The 22,923-nt window shown below is 44.2% G+C and overlaps 2 protein-coding genes across 2 annotated transcripts; one reads left to right on the forward strand and one right to left on the reverse strand.

Moving 5' to 3' along the window:
• On the forward strand, positions 1-5,403 carry tesca (tescalcin a). The gene is made up of 8 exons (XM_056592538.1): positions 1-168; positions 1,423-1,492; positions 2,190-2,270; positions 2,738-2,877; positions 3,324-3,385; positions 4,339-4,446; positions 4,558-4,605; positions 4,727-5,403. The coding sequence occupies exons 1-8, from the start codon at positions 108-110 to the stop codon at positions 4,814-4,816; spliced, it is 660 nt and encodes a 219-aa protein (XP_056448513.1). The 5' UTR covers positions 1-107; the 3' UTR covers positions 4,817-5,403.
• fbxw8 (F-box and WD repeat domain containing 8) lies at positions 5,297-22,354 on the reverse strand. Its single transcript, XM_056592537.1, has 11 exons — positions 21,793-22,354; positions 21,603-21,707; positions 20,404-20,568; positions 19,942-20,030; positions 17,261-17,418; positions 16,786-16,985; positions 15,996-16,217; positions 10,924-11,045; positions 6,983-7,156; positions 6,536-6,652; positions 5,297-5,818 (listed from the first exon to the last, which is right to left on the reverse strand). The coding sequence occupies exons 1-11, from the start codon at positions 22,168-22,170 to the stop codon at positions 5,653-5,655; spliced, it is 1,896 nt and encodes a 631-aa protein (XP_056448512.1). The 5' UTR covers positions 22,171-22,354; the 3' UTR covers positions 5,297-5,652.
• Between the last annotated feature and the right edge of the window lie 569 nt (positions 22,355-22,923).

Here is a 22,923-nt window from a genome sequence, read left to right on the forward strand (position 1 = left end):
TCGAGTGACTTGACAGTCAAGCCACCACGTACCAGAGAAAACTTTGCAGCGAATGAACAGTCGTGTCAGGTAGTGCGTGTGGCGGCAGTCCTCTGATCCGTCTCGACATGGGAGCGTCCCAGACCCGAACAGAGGACGTATTTCAGGAATTGTCAGACAAAACTGGATGTAAGTAACAAATATCATTGTTTGATGGCGAGGATTAGCGGTGTGTTTTGCGTCTATAGGATATAATTAACCGGTCTAAGTTAAGACAAGTAGAACACAAATAAACAAATTATACACTTTCGTGAAAACACAACTTTACATTGCTAATTACAATTGTAAGGCATATTAGTCAAGATCAAATTTTCCAAATATACGATTTGCAGTAGCGCGGTCCTGCTGGACCACAGCCTACTTATAAAGTTTAGTGATTTTTTAATGCTGTGATAATAGACCAGGAAATCTTAAAAACGCAAAACAAGAAACAAGCTTATAGGGATTGCAATTTGATTTGAATTTAGATATAGAGATTTGCACTTTAGAGTTCTACTCAGAAATGCGGTTGACCGCTTATCTGGCATAGGCTATTTACGACCAAGTCGTAGTTGATATGATTTTTATGGTGGTGTTAAGAATACTCTTTGGCATTACATCAAAACCACTAAAACTTTAGGGGAATGGATGAAACGGATGAAAAACAATGGAAGCTCATGAGGTTAACCAACTGCTATTTTAAAGCATTGTAGCGATAGCCCAAATCCAATTAATTCAGCATTTGCAGGCTGAGTCGACCTTGACCAATAAAACGATTGATTACCTGGGCTGTCATCGTTGGTCGACAGCGGCCGCGACCTCCCCCCCGTCTGTATTTCATAGCCTGCACTAGTCTATGTTCTTCCCAACACACGTGCGTGTGGAAGAGCTGGCGCCAGGCTATAACTCATAGCTAGACCTACACACTAAAAAACAGACCTTGTACTTCGCACTTGAATTGGCAACCACTTTAACACAGAGGTGGAAAAAAAAAACTTGAGACGTAGTTGATCATTCCAAATAAACTGCAGGCCCTTATCTGTTCAGCAGGTTACCTATTTAGCGTTAGCGGATGTCCATTTACAATAACAATGGCAAGCCAGTCACATCACAATCATAGCACAGCGGTTCAGTTTGTTTTGTCATTAGGCTGATAGTATTGTTTGGCGGTTGCGTCTGACCTATTCCTCCAGCTAATGGTTTCAGGAAAACCATCAGCCTATCCTGCATGTTAATCATCACATTTACCTACTCATCCGAACGTTTCCTAGAAGGACCTTCTGTTGGTTATGTATCGCTCATGTTGTTTAACATCCCTGGTTTATGGTTATGGGGTCCGGTATTGTGTTATTTTGTGTTGAGTCTTTATGGGCCGATTTTAATGACATACTTTCATGTTGCAAGTTTCTTTAGAGCAAATCCGAATCCTCCATAAGAGATTCAGGCAACTGAGTGGAGAAGAGGACACGATAAGGTGAGCTACAACAGCATTTGTATACACAATACATGTCCACTGTCAAACCACCATGCACAACAGTGTGTGCACTAGTAACACATGTACATTACAGCGGCTGTGTTTTGTTACATGATATAATCAGGATAATAGTCTGCCACTGTATGGATAATAGCAGAGATAATTTGACAATCTGCCTTCACCACCCACACAAGCTCCTATAAAAACTCTGATCGGGTCATACAGAGGGACAGAAGCATATAAATATAGAAGCATCTACAACCTGTACACATACACACATGGCTAGACAAACCAAGCACATGCATGCACACACACAAATTAATCAGTCATCGTTTGCATAATAGCACACATTCCCTCCCTGTATATGTAAAAGTAGTGTGCAACAGTCCACCAGGCCAGGACAATAGACACACACGCTAATCCACTGATTACCCAGCACTTTATTTAACTACGTGTTGTTCACATGACGAAAAACCTCAACCAAATGCGGGGCGATTATCCGCAGCAGGAGTCATTCACACATATTATTAAAATGTGTGCTGAGAAAAACAAGTAAAGGGAATAACCCAACCCACACGTCTAACAATCCACCAAAAGGACTAATACTAACAACATCGTTTGAGGCATACACTATTTCTCATTCCTATGAAACCAATGTTTTTGACTGTTGGTTTCACTTCTATGTTTTGCTTTGCAGTAAAGAAAACCTGGAGAAAATCCAGGCACTTGACAAAAACCCCATCAGAAACCAGATCATAGAGGCCTTCTTCGACAAACGGTGAGGGCGGTCCAACTGTCAACGCTCCTAAATACATTCAATCCTTAACATATATATATATATATATATATATAATGGTATATGTTCAATGTACGTCAAATATGATCAATACGTCAAAAAAACAACTAACGTGCTATGTCGAGTGGACCAGATAGGTAATGGTATATGTGTTATATCAAACAAATCATAACATATCACATGATGGCACCCATGCCCTCCGTACCATCCCTGGAAGGAGGGATCCCCCACAGTGCGTTCCTTCTCAAGATTTCTTTCTTGTAAATTACGGGAGATTTTCCTTGGCCTCTAGGGGGATAGGTATGGGGGGGTGTCATATATATATATATATGACCTGTTAGGTTTTTTGAGATTATCATTGGGATTAAGGGCTATACGGATACTAATTTTGATAAAATCTTGTGCATCCTAAACCAACGTACAAACCTGAAGTTCTCTTACTGACCCAGGAACCAGAATGACGGCGAGGTGGGCAGCTCCAGGGAGATCGGCTTCCAACAGTTTGTGAAGGTCATGTGTCACTTTAAACCCCCCACCCTGAAGATGACCACCGAGGACAAGGAGGCCATGAGAAGAGAGAAGCTTCGCTGTGAGAATGCTCGGTTTAATTTCTAATGTAAACAGAGTTGTAGTAGTAGTAGTATCCATAAACGTATGATCGGAATTGTTTCAAATGACCGCAACACAAACAACTACAACAGGGATGAATTTCTGACTCAGCCGAAAACATTAGCTGGGGTTATAAACTAGAAGTTGCATTCCTAGCAAAGGCCAAAAGCATCAATATGCTGGGTTAACCAAGACACTACAATAATAATAAAAACGTAGTAGAAACCATCCTTAGAAGTGATATTTCTTTGTTCTGAAACATACTGGAAGATTGTGTATTTCCAAATGAATCTTTCGACATCGCCGCATCCCATGTTGCATCAACACTTTTTCATAAGGGGACATTTAACTCAATAAATGACACCATTAGTACTGCTCAGACAATTCTTTGATGAAAGTAACCTGTGTTGTGTGCCATCCTCTCAGTCCTGTTCAACATGCATGATACAGACAACGATGGAACAATCACATTGGACGAATACAGAAAGGTGAGGGCAGCTTTGATGAACAGTAAGCAAGGGTTTAGGAGTTTGAGAAAATATGTACAAGGAAGCAGTGTTTTTCACGCTGTTGTGTTTGAATGTTTTCATGTGGGAGGGTTTCAATCATTTGATCTCAAGTGCCATAAAACAAGTTTTAGCTGCCATCTTGATACTTCTCAGCCTCAAGTAAAATCTTCCTGTAAACTGAAACCAGTTGTGGTAATGAGCACCTGTACAGTTTGGGTCCACAATACCTGTGTGAATTTGGGACTGTTGAAGTGAGAAGATTGTTAGACAAACAAAAATAGTTGTGGAAAAATTACATACACCATGTGGTTTGCCCCAGGATGACCTGCAGTGTTAACCACCTGGCATACATTTTGCATGCGTTTGCATGACTAAACTCCATTGAAATGGTTTAACCTCCTCACAGACCTGAAAGACTATCGCCAAAACTGTGACTCTACTGCTTTCTATTACTTCTACTAGAAGTTATATTAGGAGTAGTACTGGTGGTAATAGAATTACAAGTACTACTAAAAGTTGCAGTGCTGCTTTTACTTGGAGTTGTGTTTCTAATACTTGAATTAACGTTTATAAGTATTTTACTTTGGAAGTACTACTTCTACCAAACATTTGATTTAAGTTATGTGTGATTTTATCTTCAACTTCGACTAGTATTTTAAGTGTCTGTAGTTTTAATTGACTTCTGTAGTACTGTGAGTAGGCTACTACTAAAATAACTAGTAGTACCAAAGGTAATAACACTACTATTACTGTTAAGTATTGCTAGTACTAATTGTACTTCTAGTAGTACAATCAAAAAGGCCAAACATTTTGCTGTACATTGTCAAGCATAACGTTGTACGTAACGTGACGACTACAATAATGGCTTGACTGGCACTAGTCAGGAACCCCTTACCCTCTGACATCTTTGTATGGTCGTGTCCCTGCTCCAGGTGGTGGAAGAACTACTCTCCAAGAGTGGGGCCATCGGGCTGGAGGCCGCCAAGGCCATCGCCGACGCTGCCATGCTGGAGGTGGCGAGCATCAACGTGCCTCACATGGTAAGATAAGGATAGCCTAATGTTACGATAGAACGTCTTCGGATTTATGGTCCAAATTCTCCAGACTTAAATTTGCTCGAGGTTGAGTGTAATCTCTTCTTTTCCTTTCAGGAACCCCATGAGTTTTATGAAGGAATTACTTTTGAGCATTTTGAACAGGTGAGCCCCATTTTCCGGAGAAATTTATGCGGTCAATATCTGGAATGTTTTTTATGAATATGTACATCTTTGTTTTATATCAATATAGTCAGTTGCGTGACATCTTGTTATCCTCCAACAGATTCTGAAAGGTCTTGAGATGGAGTCCCGGATGAACATTCGCTTCCTAGATGTGGACACCTCAACGATGCATTGTGGTAAATCACAGTGAATCACCAACTCAACCCTGTGAAGTCTTGCGTTACCTTCTTGTCTGACTCAGTTTTCGTCTTATCTAATTAATTATGTATTTAAGGAAGACTTCATTTCAATAATTTTTCAAGTGCAGAATATTTTTTGATACTGACCTTCACGTTTGGTACTCTATTTGACCCCTCACTGTAACTGTCCCTATGCTAGACATCCATGTGACTGGTCTTTGGGGCTGCAGTTGACTCATTAGGTCACTCCTACATGCTACACCCAGGGTGGGTCAAGGTCATAGGTCATCTATGTCTAACTTGCGTGAGACAGGAGACAAATACTGTTGCATCCAGGACTCTCGAATATTAACATGACATAGATATCCTCTGGATTTCACTTAATTTGTCACCTACCAAAAGTATTTAGACATGTAGATCTTTCTACATGGACATCTATGAATGCATTAAAGCAAATAGACACTACCAAAAATGATACACTATACTGTAAATTACTGAGATTTTTAATACTTTTGCACTAAATGATGCACCAATGACCTAATGAATTAATAATAAAAATAATAAACTGCATTGAATGTGTGTTGTTTAAAAACAAGATGTAATTTTTGTTCGAGACACATTTATTGTACCCAAGTGTGGTGATTTAATATCCAGCTCATCAATCTTTTTAAAATCCCAGTTCAACAACACAGTTGTGATGAACTGCTGTTAAATTACAAAATGATGTACAAAATCCTCCTGAAACCTAAATTGTACTTTATAGATTAAAGTTACATGGTTAAAAATACATTGCAGGTTTTAAAATAAAAAAAGGAAACATAAAATCGATAGAAAGATAGAAAGCAGACTAGTAGGCGGGGTACGCGCCCCGCAGCGTGTCGTAGGGCACGGCCAGGCCGATGTTGTAGTTGTACCCGTGGGACTCTGCGTAGTTGGACCTGCAGATGGGCAAGATGTGGTCCTGGGCGGTGGCGTCCTCCGAGAAGTCGTAGCGGCTGATCACTCCCCTGTGTCTGGGGAAGATGAATAAAGCACTGTTCATATATACTGGCTTTGATGAGAGGAAAGCGATGGTGACGCTAACCCCAGCGTGTCTGGGTTTGGGGATATAGCACACAGATCCCTTGTTTCACATTGAGATCGGCCGTAACATGACAGCATCACAACCATGGGTCTCTGGGGAAGGGTTTGAGTACTTTTAGCATCACATTTTTTTGGAAAGGATCTTAATCAATGTAAAAAAATAAAAATAATGTTTTGATAAAATATATTTCAGGGTAGCCACAGGGTTAAGTATGCAAAAATAAAACAATAAAGCAAAGGAATTAAAAGAGCATGGACGGATGTCTTAGGAACATTGGTCACACTAGTCGTTTGTACAACGTCTGTATCAACCGTATCATTAGCAGGGATGACCCTTCCAGCCAGGTCTAGAGCTCCTATCCACAAGAGCACACGTGTGTGATGACTACTTAGAGCCAGTGGTCCACCTGCTGAGGGTTGAGTGATGACTTCTGTAAGCCAGCGGCTGACCTGCTGGGGGTTGAGTGATGTCTACTGTGAGCCAGCGGTCGACCTGCTGAAGGGCTAGTGATGGAAGACTAGTGCTGGAGGGGTGAGGGAGGGGGTCAGACAGACAGGTAGGCGACGGGTGTGAGGGAGGGGGTCAGACAGACAGCGAGGCAGCGGGGGTGAGGGAGGGGGTCAGACAAACAGTGAGGCGGCGGTACCTGCGGTGAGCCGTGAGGTCGTCGTCGGTGATGCAGGCCCCACGGGGGGTCTTCTCGTCCGGGATGTTGGCCGTCACCAGCATGCTGCCTTGGAAACGCACGTGCCTAACGGGATGCCTGGAGTTGACACAGATAGTTGATATTTAAATATATATGAATGCATATTTTATCGTTTAAAATAGCTCAATTTGGGCAGGTCGTAGAAATCAATGTTTGTATACTACTCATTTCTTCTGTTCATCATTTAAAATAAAAATTGTTTTATAAATAGTAACTTTTTATTCATTAAATCAGAATAAAATGAGAAGAATTCCCCTGCACTAGAAGACATCCAGAATGTCGTTATTTAAAAATAAATCAAGAGCATTCCAAGCGTGGCTGTTAATGTTGAGCAGTAAATACTCTCCACACAAACAAGGGGAGGAGCCCAGGGAACGGTGAGGCCACCTGTTGTGCATCTCCCACAGCTTGGCTCCGGCCCTCGAGTCCCACACGCAGACCAGTCCCTCGTCTCCCCCGCTCACGATCTTCCAGTCGTCCGCCTGCACCGCCGTGACACCCAGGTGGTGGGCGTACAGCGAGACCACCGAAGACCCGCTGCGCAGGTCAAAGAGCCTCACCCTGGGGCCCGGAGAGAAACCCAGGACATCAAGACCAGTGTTTCAAGATTGGGCCAGATTTCCACAATTTTGCAATGTTGCCAGATTGGGCGGGAAATCTGGCAACGCTGATCAAATAAAACAATCATAACAATATATCAACTGTAAAATGGCTCAGTTAAATGAGGTGATGTTACTGGATGATCCAGCAAATGCACAATGTAGATGAAATGATAAGCGCATAAATGGCCAAAGCTGATTTGCTGAATGTTCAGTGAGCTTTTCTGGGCAGGAAAGGTTTCTTTTGGGGGACATATTGATATGTAGACATAAGATAGTAAGGCGATGCTCATCTGGAGCACATTCCCGAGGAGCGAGGACAATGCGGTACGTGGTCCAGCATCCCTCGAGATCGGGCGTCCTGGCCGCGGAGGTGGGCGGTCCCGCTCCGACGGCCCGCCGTGGTGAATGGGCCAATTCATTCTCAAACACAAGGGAACAATTCACACTTTCAAAGGAAAGCAGTATCACAAGCGCTGTGCTTTATGGAGCCGAGAAAGACAATCTAAATGGACAAAGAAATAGAGGTGTAACAGGGGGAGTGGCTGTGTCTTCAACTCACAGTGGTGTTTCTGTCACTATGAAATTATATTGAATTAATATTATTCTGTTCCAACACTGAATTTGTATTTGTCTGGAACCCTCTGGAATAGTCCTTAGTAAAGCTCAGTAGCTCATGCATGTCTATACGTAATGTGACATGCTTAATCTAAAAATTGTTGTGTTGTTGTCTCTAGTCGCAGTAATTGAAGTGAATGTTTTGATGTGACTCACCAAACCACAACACAGATGAGCAGGCTAGGCCGGTCAGGACACATGGATGGAAGATAGCGACAGGAAACTGCACTCGGAATGTCATACTTAACCTGTATTTCACTACCTGTTAATACCCCTCTAATGTCTAAATGTATTTCTCTTCCGTCCAGGCAGAAGCACTAACCAGGTTTAGCCCAAACTGGGCAATGAGCGCTAAGGAAAAATGCCACTAACCCGCTGCATATGCCGCCAAACACATTGGTATAATCAGATCAGTGGGTCCAGTTTGTGGGAGCGTTTGTGGGAAGAGACAGGAGCCCAGGGGAGCTGGAGAGCCATCTGTTCTGATCACAGATTTATTGGGTCTCCGAGCAACCAGGGGGGTTGGGGGGGGGGGGGGGGGGGGGGGGGGAGGGGAACCATCCACATGCTGAATCCTTCCAACAGGTTTATAACAGTGATGTCATTCTTTTTAAGCAATTGAGGAAACTTCATTTCTAGCTTCCAGATATTTTAAATGACCCAGTGTGACGCATGCCGCTCATCTTGGCCTGCTGAGACGCGCTGTGATGCATCAGGAGGGCGGAGCTTGGTCCAAATGTATTTGCCGTTATTGGCAGGGAGCTGTAGCCATTAATCGAATGCTGGATGACTCTTCTGTGGTCTGGCCTCTCTCGATTAATCAGCAAGCTCATGCCTCGCCGCCAGGTAAACCATTTGGAATTATTATTAGACAAACAATGCCATAATCACCTCAAATAGTAATATGATCTTCATCCAATTTTATTTAGCTTGTTTTTTTAATCATTAAGTAATTCCGGCCCACGTGACACCAACAAGCTAAAAGTTATTTTAAAAGTTCTAACATAGAAGACGGCCAAACTACTTTTTCTTAATATAGACTGAAAATGGCTGTGAAACATGGCATATGACATGTAACCAGATGGGGTGTTTCATTCCCGGTTCCTTCTCCATTATTCAATAAAGATCAAGGGACAAAGGGCTAAGGCAAGGTCTTTGCGATCCTCTCTCTCCTTTCAATCTTTCATGTCTGGTTACATATTGCCCGCTATGGACGGGCACGTCTCCAGACAGCCCCCATCAGGACCCCGTAAGGCTGTGTCTTGTATTCCGCCAGTGGGACACAGGGAAGGAAGGGAGGAAGAGGAAGGCATGCATAAGAGGTTGGCCTCGAGCCAGCCCCACGGAGTCCAGGCTGACTTCACTTCATCCAGCCTCCGTTCCAAACGCCCCATCGCCCAGCCTGCTGCTACCTCTCGCGGCACCACTACCGCCATGTCTTCGAGGGGAACAAAGACCGGCACATAAAAGGGCCCGTCTTCTGATCCACCAACATACAACGGCTTGGGCCTCTCTGAGGACTCCTTTATAGATCAGAATCCACTAAATAAATACAATGAATGATAACTTCTAAAATAAAAAACAATTCTGCGTTGTCCGGGGGACCGGACCCAAGCCGGGCAGCATGCCCCACCAAAGCCTCTTTGTAGGGTTAGCAGTAATAATAAGATGAATCCGGGCTCTGCCCTTCACTCCGAGCCAGCTACTTAACAGCTCGCTGGACGCTGCAGCTCTTCAGCGCCAGCCGCAGTCTGGACGCCAGGGTGCTGCTGCGGTGCCAGATCACGCAGCGTGCGCAGCCCATTACTGAGGCGACCCGCCGAAAAGAAAGGCTCTTTTATTGGTCTTGTTTGTCTCATTCCAAGAGCCAGGGTGGGTGTGTGTGTGTGTCTGTGTGTGAGGGTGTAAACCCATGCATCTACTTGACTATTATTTGTCAGGAAGGCTGACTCTCTCTCTCTCTCTCCCACCCTCCCTCCCTCCCTCTTACACACACACACACACACACACACACACACACACACACACACACACACACACACACACACACACACACACACACACACACACACACACACACACACACACACACACACACACACACGGAACTCTGTTAGCAAACATCTGACGTTATTCTTCTACCATCTGCAAGCTGCTGTCTACCTTACAACTTTCCATAATAGTAAGAGCGCTGCTCTTCAAGGTGTGTGAGCGGAGGGGAGGCGGCGAGGGAGAAAGGGGATAGACTCCGAAGTGTGAGTTCTGACTAGATTCAGCGTCTGGCTTGTCTCTCGTGGGCCCACCCTCCAGAACATCTGCTCCTCCCCCCTGCTGTGAGGGGGGGCCCACTAGCCGCTCTCTCCGCTCCAGTCATTGCGTGTTTGGAGGAAGGTTGTTTAACAAGCCTGTTTTAAAGTGAGGTTCCTGGCCAGCTTCCCGCCGTAGCTTCGTGAGGTGTGAAGTATGTGTGTTCCTGTTTGTGTGTTTTGTGGTCAATGCCAGCGTGCCAAACGACACGCTTATGTGTATCCTGTGCAGTCATTAAGAACGACACTTTTGTGTTTGTGCGTCCGTTTCCACAACTGTGTGTGAAATGTGTTCATTACCCAGCGTAATTAGGAATTGTAGTATAGATTGAGTGAGTGTGTATGTTTTAATATCAATTAGTATTTGTTGTCCTAAAGCAGCGTGCCTTTATGTGTGTACTCGCTTGTATGTGTGTGCTTGTGTGTTCAAGTTAGTTAGTTAGTGAATTAATAAATTAGTGAATATGTATGTGCGTGTGTGCTTGAGTGTATGGTTAAATAAGTGAGTGAGTGAGTAAATGAATGAAAGAGAGTGCATATGTATGTACCTGTGTGTGTATGTGTGTTTAAATGAGTGAGTGAGTGATCGAATAAGTGTGTGCGTGTGTGTTTAAATAAGTAAGGGAGTGAATGAATGAGTGAGTGAGTGAATGTATATGTATGTGTGTGTGTGTTTAAATATGTGAGTGAGTGAGTGAGTGAATGAATGAGTGATTGTTATGTATGTGCCTGTGTGTGCATGTGTGTTTAAATGAGTGAGTGAGTGTATATATATTGTGCGTACATGCATGCCTGCATGTGTTACCTCCTGTCTTTGTTTCCACATGCCAGCAGGTGGGGGTGGCTCAGATGGATGCAGGTAAAGTCCCCTTCAGAGGTGCCCACCCGTACAACTGACTGCCTGGTCTCCAAGCTGTACACCTGGATCTACACACACACACAAACACACACAAAGTCAATTGTCACACAATCTTCAGGATACAGCACGAAACAACTGTCCAACTGAGTAAAACATGAAAATATTTAAACAAAACATAACGAAATATAAAAAAAACAGACTTCCAGACCACCTATTATATTCGTTGAAAAAATCGGCTTAGCTCAGGAGGTAGAGCGGGTTGACGTGTAACTGGAAGGTTGCTAGTTCAATCCCCAGCTCCTCCTAGCGGAGTGTCGTGTTGTCCCTGAGCAATACACCTTACCCTAACTGCCCCCCACGAGCTGGCTGTCGCCCTGCATGGCTTTGGGAGAAAATGTCTACTAAATGTCCATCGGCGGAAGGATTGAACCATTGAACCAACCACTCACACACTCCTCCACTTGTCCATTAAGCTGGATTAACGGTAACGGTACGCTGCAGTTACCACAGCCCTGACAACACATAGATGAAGGGACAACAGTGATTACTGCTGTAGGAGCACGGGGCCTATAAGATACGCCTGAGACAAATGGTGGTCCAAAACAATTTAGAAGAGCGATGCACACCACCAGTCTAAGTTTAATAGCTCTGGAAAATGTTTTATTTTTTTCACAATGATTCCATCTAGAATTGGCTTCACCGGTCATCAGTGTTTAAGTATTATGCTTAACGAGTCCGGACAAATGAGGTGGGAGGCGGAGAGGACCTGCTCTGAATAATGAAATAACGAAGAAAAAAAAAATGGTTAGGAGGTGTGCGTTTGCTTATTTGTGTATGTAGTAGAGGACAAAACGAAGAAGAGACGAAGGGAGGAAGGGAAAGGAAACAGCTGAAAGTTAAGACAACTGAACGAGTGAGCGACAAAAAGGCAGACGTCGGAAGGAGAAAATGATAGATAGAAGTGGGGGATGAGAGACACAGCGAGTTGGTGAGATAAGCAAAATGAAGGCTTAAAAAGGGATGAAGGCACTAAGGGATAAAAGTCAAGCGGACATGGAGGGGAAGTGAGGCAGGCGCTGCAGGCCAGCGAGGTAGACAGTGATGATGTCATCCCCCTCTCTCCCTCCCTCTGCGAGACAACGACTACATTTAGCATTGCTCCAGGACCAAGCCAATTCAAAAGATAGGCACTTTGCAGACACTTGGCTTGCAGAAGGGACTCAAAGTTTTGTGAGCAACCCATCAAGCGAGATCCAAATGCTTAAGGGGAGCGCCTACGAATGCAGATGCTGCAGAACTCTAACTGTCATTTATTTTTGGGTGCTCTTGGAACCAATGCTCCGAATTCCATCATTCGGTGAATAAAGACGTGGACCCTATCCCTGAAATGCCAATGCTGATTTCAGCCCAGGGGGGGTGAGTGGTTCCATCACGGTCTGTCTCACTCCAGCAGCGCAGGCGAAGGTTGCCATGTTGTTCAGGGGCCTTTCAGCTTGAGTTCAAGAACATGGCCCAAGATGTGCTGCATTGCAGCCCAACTGACTGCCCGGCAGCCAAACGCTGGGGGGGTGCCCAGCCACACTGGCATGGAGAGGACTCACTCTGCTCTCCGTGCACGTGTACACACGCAGACACACGCACCATACCAACATACACACCACACAAACTACACACACACAGAGATGAACAAAGCCGCAGGTGGATTGATGGTTAAAAACAAACCGCTTTGAAATTCTAAGTTGAAAAGCACAGGAATTCTGGAACTGGAAATCTAATTTTCATATCTAATTTTTTCAAAAACTGTGAGAAAGTATAAGGCTCCCTAATGGCAATGGGATTTAAAAGTTTGAAAATCCTACCCGAGCCAGAGTCTCACTGAAAAGGAGCCACATGACAGACTCCATTATGAGAGAGATAGTGAGACACGACATCGTTAGACGCCACCACTATAGAGCTGTTACAGCTTTTAATGAAGCATATGTTTTCCCATTTAAAAAAAAGAAGCACAAAACTAATTTGGCATCCCAGGCAACTGCTGGCAATGCATGCTTCCTCTTCACAGTAACCAGAGTGACAGACTTGTGAAGCTGATTACCGTTTTTCAAAGAAAGAAAATGATTTAATTAGCCAAAAGAGGAATACTAATCATGAATTGGCATAATTTAAGGTTTGTAAAAGTTACCAAATTAAAAGTTTGTTTGGTATTTCCACACTAGCCAGCGTACAAATATAAGATTAAGGAGGTGGAAGACACAGGTACGTAATTCAAATATGAATTTAAAATTCTTATTGTCGTGAACGTTTTACATTCTTATTAAAAACAAAAATATATGTTTTGTCATCTTTTTTTTTAAACAATACTACCTAACTGTACACAACGCAGTCATGAATGATAAAAGGTAGGCAAAAAAATAAAATAAAAAACATCTACAGATAATTTGTCCTCATAAAGAAGTATCAGATAATATCTAGTTCCAGTAAAAGTAAACTACATTTGAGGGATCGCTTGTCAACCACAATATCCTCAGAGAGAATATTCATTATACTGGGGAAGCTGCTCCTCTCTCAACAGTCCACCGTGTGGTGCTTTAGTGCCACCAAACACCAGATGGCTCAGGGCCAGCCATGCCACTCCGCAATGGCAAGATGTCAGTGGAGCGGAGCCCACATCCTCAAAGCAACACAAAGAAATGGTGGAAGGGATGCAAAAAACACTTTGGTTCGTCCATATCTCTTCCTCAACAAAATATTTTAAAAGGGAAGTAATTGTTGAATGGGACTCACTTTTGAAGTAGAGTGACAATGCTTTTGTTCTCAATACAGCACTTATAAAAAATAAATGAAATAGCACACACACAAAGACACACACTGCCTTGGCCCTCAGGTAAATGGATCCCGACTGAACCGTTTGTCTATTGGGTATTTGTACACTCTAGATAAAGTTATGAAGCTTCAATTAGGGTGCTTGGGGTGGTTAGAAACACAACACAATTAGACGCAAACAGAGGCCATGGTGGATGAACATAGTCAGTTTAAAGCTAGAGTAATGAGGGACCGAGCCCGGGGGGATGACCGACGGCTTCAGCAAGCTCTGCTGTGGAATATCCCCAACAGATAGCCTGTATCTATTCCTTGTGGGGCCAGACACTGGAGGACTGAGCGGTACAGAGTGTAACGGGGGCTATTTAAACACACAATACAGATTTAGCTGAGGAGTAGAACATCAAACAAATGCTTAAGTGCCCAGCTAGAACCATCAAACAATTTGCCAAATCAAAACGATGCAAAAAAAGAACCACACGTCAGTTCAAACGTCTATGGATAAATATTGAGTTACTTTTCTAACTATACAATTGTGTATTATATACACAATTATATAACAATATTTGTGAGAATATGATCACATAACTTAACAAAATGGACATAATGCTAATGATGTCCTTTTTTATTCAATAATGAATATTCACAGTATTGAATTAAATGAATCGATTCCACCAATAATCTGTCCACAACAGCTGTGTCAATAATGTTATTCAATACAACACCCTTTTAAAGATCTCTTCTTTCTTTTCTCCTCAACACCTTACAAGCTACATACATTGTCCGCTACACGCACAACACATTTCGGCTACATCCTCAACACGTTAACACATTATAGGCTTCACAAACAACCTTAACGACAGTTCAGGCAGGTAACCTTCAGGCCTTTGTCTCAACATTCAAAAGAGGAGTGCTGGATCAGACACTGCCATTCAATGATAATGGAAATGTTCTCGTCCAAAAGCAACACATTTGGCTTCTTCCACCTGAGCCACTGCATGCCTCCCGCCACGCACCAAGAGAACAAAGGAGGCCTTGAAAACAAGCCACCAATCCCATTAGCGGACAAAGACCCCAGACCTTCACTGTGGAAACCGTTTGGGTCCAGAAGACTGGGGAGTGCGCACAGGTTGTCAATTAACATTGCCAATTAACACTGGTGGTCAATTAACAGTGCCAGTCTAATTCATGACATCAACACATTTGAACATAACACATCATGTCTAATGAATCACATCAGTGATCAGTATTTACTTCATAGTGGAAAAGGCACTTATTATAATTATATTTATAATGCTGGCAAACAAACAAGATAAAAGTGGGAAATACATGTCAGACGGGTGCCTGGTGCACCTTTTATACTCGCTAGATTATCAGTAAACAGATTTTTCTCCCACAGACTCTGGACATAGTCAACAAACACAGTTGACTTTAAATGAATACGCAACATCGTTATGGGAACTGTTATGAGCCATACATGTGGATTGGTTGTCATTTGAAAGTCAACTTATCATCATTTTGAAAGATGAATGGTTTATGTCAACAAGTAAATCAACAAGCAACATCATCCAACTCTCCGAACAATCTATCGTTTCTCAGTCCTGAAGTAAATGCATAGTTTAGTTTCAGGGAAATAAAATAAGAATCGCAAGCAAGTATTCACATCACTGACAGAGCATGGTGACTCTAATATACAATGAGTATTTTGCGGAGGAGTTTATCCAAAGCGACATAAAGTGAATTTAGATACATGGCATTAAGGAGCAGGTAGGGGTTAGACAGTACAGAGACAGGCCACTAAGGAACAGGTAGACGTTAGACAGTACAGCGATGAGTCATTAAGGAGCAGGTAGGGTTTAAAGAGTTCAGAGACATGTCATTAAGGAGCAGGTAGGGGTTAGCGAGTACCCCGACAGGTGATTATGGAGCAGATATGGGGGAACAGGTACACTGTGGAAATTTGGGATCAGTACCTTATGGCTAACACAGTACCTCAACGCTAACCACTACACTATCCCTCAGGTCATCAGAATAAATCCACTACCCGCAGCCCTAACCATGAGTACGTTCCAGGGAGAACCAATCCTTGCACCACTAGTAGGTTGGTTTGCATCAGAAGACGCCCTCTACGGGTTACCTCTGATTGGCTGCTATGTTTACCCCTTTAAGATGTTGTTTCCCCAGAACCTCAGACCCACCTTGTTGCCTCCGTCATGCATGGCCCAGCCGCTGCTCTTCACCCCCAGGGCCAGCTGGGAGGAGGAGGCCGCCAGGCAGGTGACGGGGTGGCCGTAGACCGAGTGCAGGACGTGGGGTTCCACCGCCTCGCGGGGATCCAGCAGGTACACAGAGTCCCCGGCCACTGCCGCCGCCAGTGGACGCCCTGGGGGCCGGTCTGGCACCAGGAGCAGGCTGTCCACCTGCAGAATGGGAGCCACAAAGTGACACACAGACGTTACCCTTCTCACACAGGGTGATGATAATCATGGGGTGCAGTCGGTTCCTCGTTACGGGAGACAGGAGCCTTTAACTCGTTGTGATCGTTCTGATGAAGAAGAGTGAATGAGCAACCAGATGATAACCTAAAGTCACTAGCTGAGGGGAGTACACAGAGCAGTGTGCAGAGTTGATTTGGTGGTAGTGGGAGAATACACTTTTATCCTAAGAGACTTACAAGTGAGGCTGAGAACACTAGAAAGCACAATTTTCAATTTTCTTGTAATGGTGCAACTGCATACCCGTTGCTCAGGGCTTGAAATCAATGACCACAGTGAGACTTTTAGATTAATTCGTTTTTGTCCTGGACCCACCCATCCACACACATTAAACTTAAAAAACGTATATAAATGCAATGATTTATTGTCATCATCCGAATCAGGTATTTCAACCAGTGACAGTGGACACCCATAACAACTCCTCCTTCTCCAAGCATTGGGAGGCTGGTTTAGGGGAGGCTATGGGAGCCGGGAGGTGAAAGGTACCACTCACAGGCTGGGGCAGCTGGGAGCTGCAGCCGGTCCTCCAATAGCCGTGGTCGTCACAGTGATCCAGGCGGACGCGTCGCCCGGAGGCGGAGGCCAGCGTAGAGCTGTCAGTGCTCAGCGTCAGTGCCTGGAGCCCGCCTCCGGCGCTCTGGTAGTGATGGATGGGCTGCCCACCCGTCTGTGTGCTCCAGACGTCAACACAGCCTGCAGCCGGAAGTTAAAACGCATAATCAACATATTGAACACAGGATGTGACTGAACAAATCAACCACAGGCCACAACCTCCTCCACAGGGGATGTGAGGCAGAATCTGATACGCCACGTTCATCGTCATCGTAATAGGTGTGTGCGTGTGTGTGTGTGTGTGTGTGTGTGTGTGTGTGTGTGTGTGTGTGTGTGTGTGTGTGTGTGTGTGTGTGTGTGTGTGTGTGTGTGTGTGTGTGTGTGTGTGTACATGCCGACACACACACGCTGCTCACCATCTTGGTAGGCCGCAGCAGCCAGCGTGCTGCTGACCTGGACGTGGGTGACCTGGGGTCTGGGTTCCGTGTTGGCGGAGAGGCTGTTGGCCTTCAGGTAGGAGGCTGACGCGTCCCAGTGCAGCGTGTCCCACAGCCTCACGTCTCCAGAGGTGTACCTGGAGCCCAGACACACAGGGGACAAACAGGCTTGGAGTAAGTCCATGGTTAAATAAATCCACTATTGACACTGATGCAGGACAATGTAACCTCTCCCCTCCAAGGTCTCTTCTTCTCCAAAGATTGTTGTGGTTTGTTGTTGTATTTGCTTCGCTGTATGTTTGATTTGTTTGTGTTTGATTGTATGATGCTTTCTTGGCCATTTTTGTCTTGTAAAGTGTCAATGAGACTAACCTGTGACATCAGGAGTATTCACCACAACCAACTGAAACAATGCGTGTTCCAATGGTGGTTATAAAGCACTTTTGTGAGTGAGTTTTAGGGGAAAACCAACTCATCCACTAGCAGTGTGTAGCATCCACCCAGGGGATGCCCACTCACTATCCTCCTCCCGCTCACTACCCTCCTCGCGCTCACTACCCTCCTCACGCTCACTACCCTCCTCACGCTCACTACCCTCCTCACGCTCACTACCCTCCTCACGCTCATTACCCTCCTCCCGCTCACTACCCTCCTCCCGCTCACTACCCTCCTCACGCTCACTACCCTCCTCACGATCACTACCCTCCTCCCGCTCACTACCCTCCTCCCGCTCACTACCCTCCTCACGCTCACTACCCTCCTCCCGCTCACTACCCTCCTCCCGCTCACTACCCTCCTCACGCTCACTACCCTCCTCCCGCTCACTACCCTCCTCCCGCTCACTACCCTCCTCACGATCACTACCCTCCTCACCTGTCCCACAGTGGAGAGGTGAGGAGTAAAACAACACACCTAGAGACCAGGGCTTGATGAGGCCACGCTGTTGGGGATTTGGCTAGGACCCCAGGGTTAGGACCACTGCCATGAGTGCCATGAGACCTTTAGGGACCACCAACACTGTGCACAGTAAATAAGTAAAACCAAGCTATGCAGAATGTTGTCTTGTCCTCTTAGTGCAGGACAATTCATTATTTGGGGGATTGATCATACCGATATTGGATACCAGAAATGTGACTTGATTGTCAGCTGTTTACCTAGACCGGTTGGAAGGAAGCTTTGTATGTTACCATATATAGTCAGTGAGAGAGAGAGAGAGAGAGAGAGAGAGAGAGAGAGAGAGAGAGAGAGAGAGAATAATGATCTCATCGCCCAAACCCACCACCACCTTAATCTCCTGGGAGTGTGTCTACCATTAGCGCCTCCACAGAAAACATTGTGTCTGAGCAAGCATCTGCCTCACAGCATGAGTGTGCACAAGAAAGAGAGAGACGTTGTGTGTGTGTGTGTGTGTGTGTGTGTGTGTGTGTGTGTGTGTGTGTGTGTGTGTGTGTGTGTGTGTGTGTGTGTGTGTGTGTGTGTGTGTGTGTGTGTGTGTGTGTGTCATCATATCATAGCCCTTCAATTGGGAGTTGATCATTTGAATACACACGTTGAAAGAATACCAACAGTTCAGGCTGTTGTTGAGCCATATCAAAAAACATAATGACCACAGCATGCGGTGATTGTATAAATGAAACACAAACTGCATAATGTTTCATAATACTTCAACCATGTCAACCATCAGTACTACTTTACCACTAAGGAGGCAGGGAAGGATGAAACAAAACTATTTGAATGAATGAAGCTTACCCTAACCATAACCCCCTTTTTTAAGACAAACCATAAATCAAAGAAAAATGTGACTATAAAACATAATTGGACAGACTTGGACAAATCATATGTGTTTAGTGCTACTGATCTGCCACACACATTAGGTAGCTTCACTAAACAAATCTTGAGTGGGGGTGTGTTTGTGACTGAGGCTGTTGGGTGTGTGTGTGACTGCGTGCGATGGTAGGCAGGCACTAGGCTTAAATATTCATAAACATCATCTCATTGTGATCCAGGGAGACTGGGTCGGACCTCAGGGAACGGGATCATGCGATTCCCCCGAGGTCCGGCCGCTCTCCTGGCGTGCAGACACTCAGGCTCCCATGGGGGCTCTGAATCTATCACTCTCTCCCGGTAGTTCGGAGACTCAGCCCATTATTAACCACATGACATGTGTCACATGACCACTATTTAAAGAATCAGCCAGAGTGAGGCTGAGCGCTGCAGGGCTCACAGTGAGGCCGAGCGCTGCGGGGATCACAGTGAGGCCGAGCACTGCGGGGTTCGACGATGAGTGACGGTGAGTGAGGAGCAGCAGTAGGATGTGTTTCTGTGGTTCTATGGCGTTTGATAGGAGCCCATCCGTTTACATACACAAAACACAGATTAGGTGACCACTAAGAGAGTCAACATGGAATTTTAAATATGTTGCTAAAACAAGTCACAATTCATTGTTATTCAATGTATTGCGTTTGGTTAACATAAGTTGAGCTATTACGATTGTAATAGTTTATAGCCTTGGCTTAGACTATATTTCTGAGGTCACATTGGGGATTTGGAATAATTATTGTCACAGTTATAACACATCACATCAATAATCAACCAACAATTTACAAAATTAAAAATGAAAGCATTCCGATAAAAAAAGAAAAGGTGTGATTTTCACTCACCCTGCCAAGACAAAGTTGTCACAGGAGCTGACGTCACACAGAACCTTGCCCAGCTCGTACTGAAGCTGAACGATCGACCCAACACGACTCTAGACAGGAAACATGTTTAAATATTAAACAAATATTGACCCACGTTAGCTTAACTTCACTTGAACTTACTCACCTTAACTCACTCCTGGTCAAATAAGAGGTGATATTATAAATCCCATAAATACAAAAAAGGTAATTCAGATCCTTTTTCAAATAATTTTACAGTACATAAACATGTACTCAAAATCAACATACATTATTTTTATATGTCCGATATATCAGAGACGTCTTACAGATTATGGTCTAGGAAGTCTTATGGAAGACTAAGTTAATGTATACAATACATACAATGCATATCCACCTGGATCTTTTTACAAAGACCCGCCATCCAGTGTGTGTTGTCCTGAAAGCCCGCAATTTTTTGGCACTCACCTTCCAGTTGGAGCGCACAGTGTTGTGAGAGCTAAGGCAGTCTCTCAGGGTGCTCTTCCAGCAGGGGGAGTCGCACACACTGGCATCTAACTGGTAACCCGCCTTCAAACACAAACGGTACCACAGAACCCCGTCCTCGGCCAGCTGCGCCCAGGCCTTGCTGACCTGGTGGGGGGTAAAGATGGGGTGATGAGTGTGCGAAAAACGACCTTTAACACACTGAAAATTACAATTAGCTTTTAATATAATAATTTAATGATATTGGAAAAATATTTCGTATCAAAGCCGAGAAATCCCAACACCTGTATAATTTTTTCTTCTGATTCACTGTACGACTGAGCCCCTGATGTCTCGTTTAATGTATGACCGGACACCTGATGTATGCTTTAGTGTATGACTGCACCACTGATGTCTGGTTTAGTGTATGACCGCACCACTGATGTCTGGTTAAGTGTGTGGCTCAATCCCTGATGAAAATGGAAGTTGTTGTTTTTAAAAAAATCCTCCTCAGCTGTATTAACTCAGTGATGAAGAATTACTTATTTTTTAGTACATTTCTTACCAAAAAATTATGGGAAAATGGATGTACATGATTCTTACATAAAAACCTTCACATTGTGGACAGTAACAACAGAGGCAACAAAGGTGAGGGGGGACTAACTATCGTGGAGAGTTTAGGATTGACCATGGCAAACCATGGTTGGAGAGACCAAGATAATTTGCAATACACTATGGGGGAAGTGGACATGTCTGCAAGGCTGCAAGACGGTTGAAGGGACGAACACAACAAAGAAGTCAGTAGATTGGCATGGCCTCAGTATCAGACTTCGCGGCTACAGTGGCAATACAAATGCAAACTACGTAACTCCTTTTTGTTAGAGAGAGGAAGGGAGACATCTCTAGGTCCAAGGAGTGTATAGAAGTGCCAGAAGTTTAAATTGACTAGTAATTATTTTGTAAGCGAGGTTAATATAATTTGCATATAAATTATATAATAGTTATTCGACAAGACTCACTATTAAGATGGAGTTATGTAGATATTTGTAAGGCCGTTGTTGATACACACGTGCCGCCCTTTGATCTGCATTTATCTGGACATAAATTATTTTGAGAGGGGTACACTATCGACTATGTACAACGTTCTTCAATAAGAACAAAAGAACATTAAGATCACCTCAGTTCATCCAGCAACCCCATACCTGAGCACATCGTCCTAGTTCAGCAAAGTCCAGGTACTGGAATATCTTCAAGGCCAACTCGTAGGGAAGCTCAATGTCAAAAAATGGAATGTCATTCAGCTCATTCTGAAATCACAAAGCAAGTTGTATTAACTCTTACAATACTAATTATAAGCATGATTAACCATTATCTAGTCCATCCTCATCATACCAGGTCCTGGATCAGTAGATCCACGAGCTTCTCGCCTTTAGACGCTTTCTTCTGTGGATGTTGGGAAGACACCCTGTAGGTGTCAGTGGTTCTGTGGTACTGCCTCTTCCTCCGGGTCCTCTCCTCCTGAATTCTCTCCAATAGGGGACTCGTCCGCCCGTCCAACAAACCACTTGCAATAGACACATATTTCGGTTCATCGTTCGACTCTGCGACACACTTGGCATCACCCTCACCTCCCTGATTAAGAGTTGAAGTACTTTTTGATTTGGAACAAATCGCGGTCTCTATTCGCACGGTTTGTGTTTTGTCTTCGTTTTTGTCGGTTAATTCCCGTTTCCAGCTTTTCCTAAACGCTAGGAGTTCATCGTCTGCCATATTCAAACACAAATCATCATCACACTCTTTGACAATTGTATAAAGTAGTGCTTCATGATATTATATGGAATGTAAGACGCATTGCAGAAGTATAACCATGTTTTAACTATGCAGTAACCCTATCGATTATTCCGAAGAGAGCAGGAGTGCTACGTCTGTAAACAATACGAAGAGGAACAAATCCCCGAGCAGAAGAGTTCCGCAATCTATATTCCTCAGTGTTTATTCTAGAAGCTCAGCGGTTGATGTATTATAGAGTCGACATAAATGTTGCATTAATAAGCCGTATACATTTCTCAAATCAAATGTGTATTCAAAATATACATCTCCAATTTGACACCTAAAAAAGTATCTAAAATAGGCGAGATAAGCATTTTAAGAGTTAACGACTCTCCATCTCTCTTTTGGAAGATGATGTAAACCCCTAAACCATGTGACACGTAATGCATAATACAGCAGAGGGGGGAGATGGAGTGTGAGCGAGAGAGAGAGAGAGAGAGAGAGAGAGAGAGAGAGAGAGAGAGAGAGAGAGAGAGAGAGAGAGAGAGAGAGAGAGAGAGAGAGAGAGAGAGAGAGAGAGAGGGAGAGAGAGGGAGAGAGAGGGAGAGAGAGGGAGGGGGGGTTGCAGATAGCTAGACAGAAGAGAGCATGTGAGGAAAATACAAACACAGTTCAGATTTGAGCCAGACAACGAGGGAGCGTTTAAAGGAGTAAAGCAGGGACATCTGGAGAACTCTATCGACTTTGAGACAA

The sequence above is a fragment of the Gadus chalcogrammus genome, chromosome 6 (assembly GCF_026213295.1).
Source record: "Gadus chalcogrammus isolate NIFS_2021 chromosome 6, NIFS_Gcha_1.0, whole genome shotgun sequence".
In the NCBI taxonomy this organism is placed as follows: domain Eukaryota; kingdom Metazoa; phylum Chordata; class Actinopteri; order Gadiformes; family Gadidae; genus Gadus; species Gadus chalcogrammus.

Excerpts from the sequence above, each read along its gene's own strand:
- tesca (XM_056592538.1), top strand. The coding sequence starts at position 108 with ATGGGAGCGTCCCAGACCCGAACAGAGGACGTATTTCAGGAATTGTCA. Across the intron at positions 169-1,422 it reads ATTGTCAGACAAAACTGGAT|TTTCTTTAGAGCAAATCCGA; the intron begins GTAAGTAACAAA and ends TCATGTTGCAAG. Across the intron at positions 2,878-3,323 it reads GAGAAGAGAGAAGCTTCGCT|TCCTGTTCAACATGCATGAT; the intron begins GTGAGAATGCTC and ends CCATCCTCTCAG.
- fbxw8 (XM_056592537.1), bottom strand. The coding sequence starts at position 22,170 with ATGGCAGACGATGAACTCCTAGCGTTTAGGAAAAGCTGGAAACGGGAA. Across the intron at positions 6,653-6,982 it reads CTGTGGGAGATGCACAACAG|GCATCCCGTTAGGCACGTGC; the intron begins GTGGCCTCACCG and ends TGTCAACTCCAG. Across the intron at positions 5,819-6,535 it reads GACCTCACGGCTCACCGCAG|ACACAGGGGAGTGATCAGCC; the intron begins GTACCGCCGCCT and ends CATCTTCCCCAG.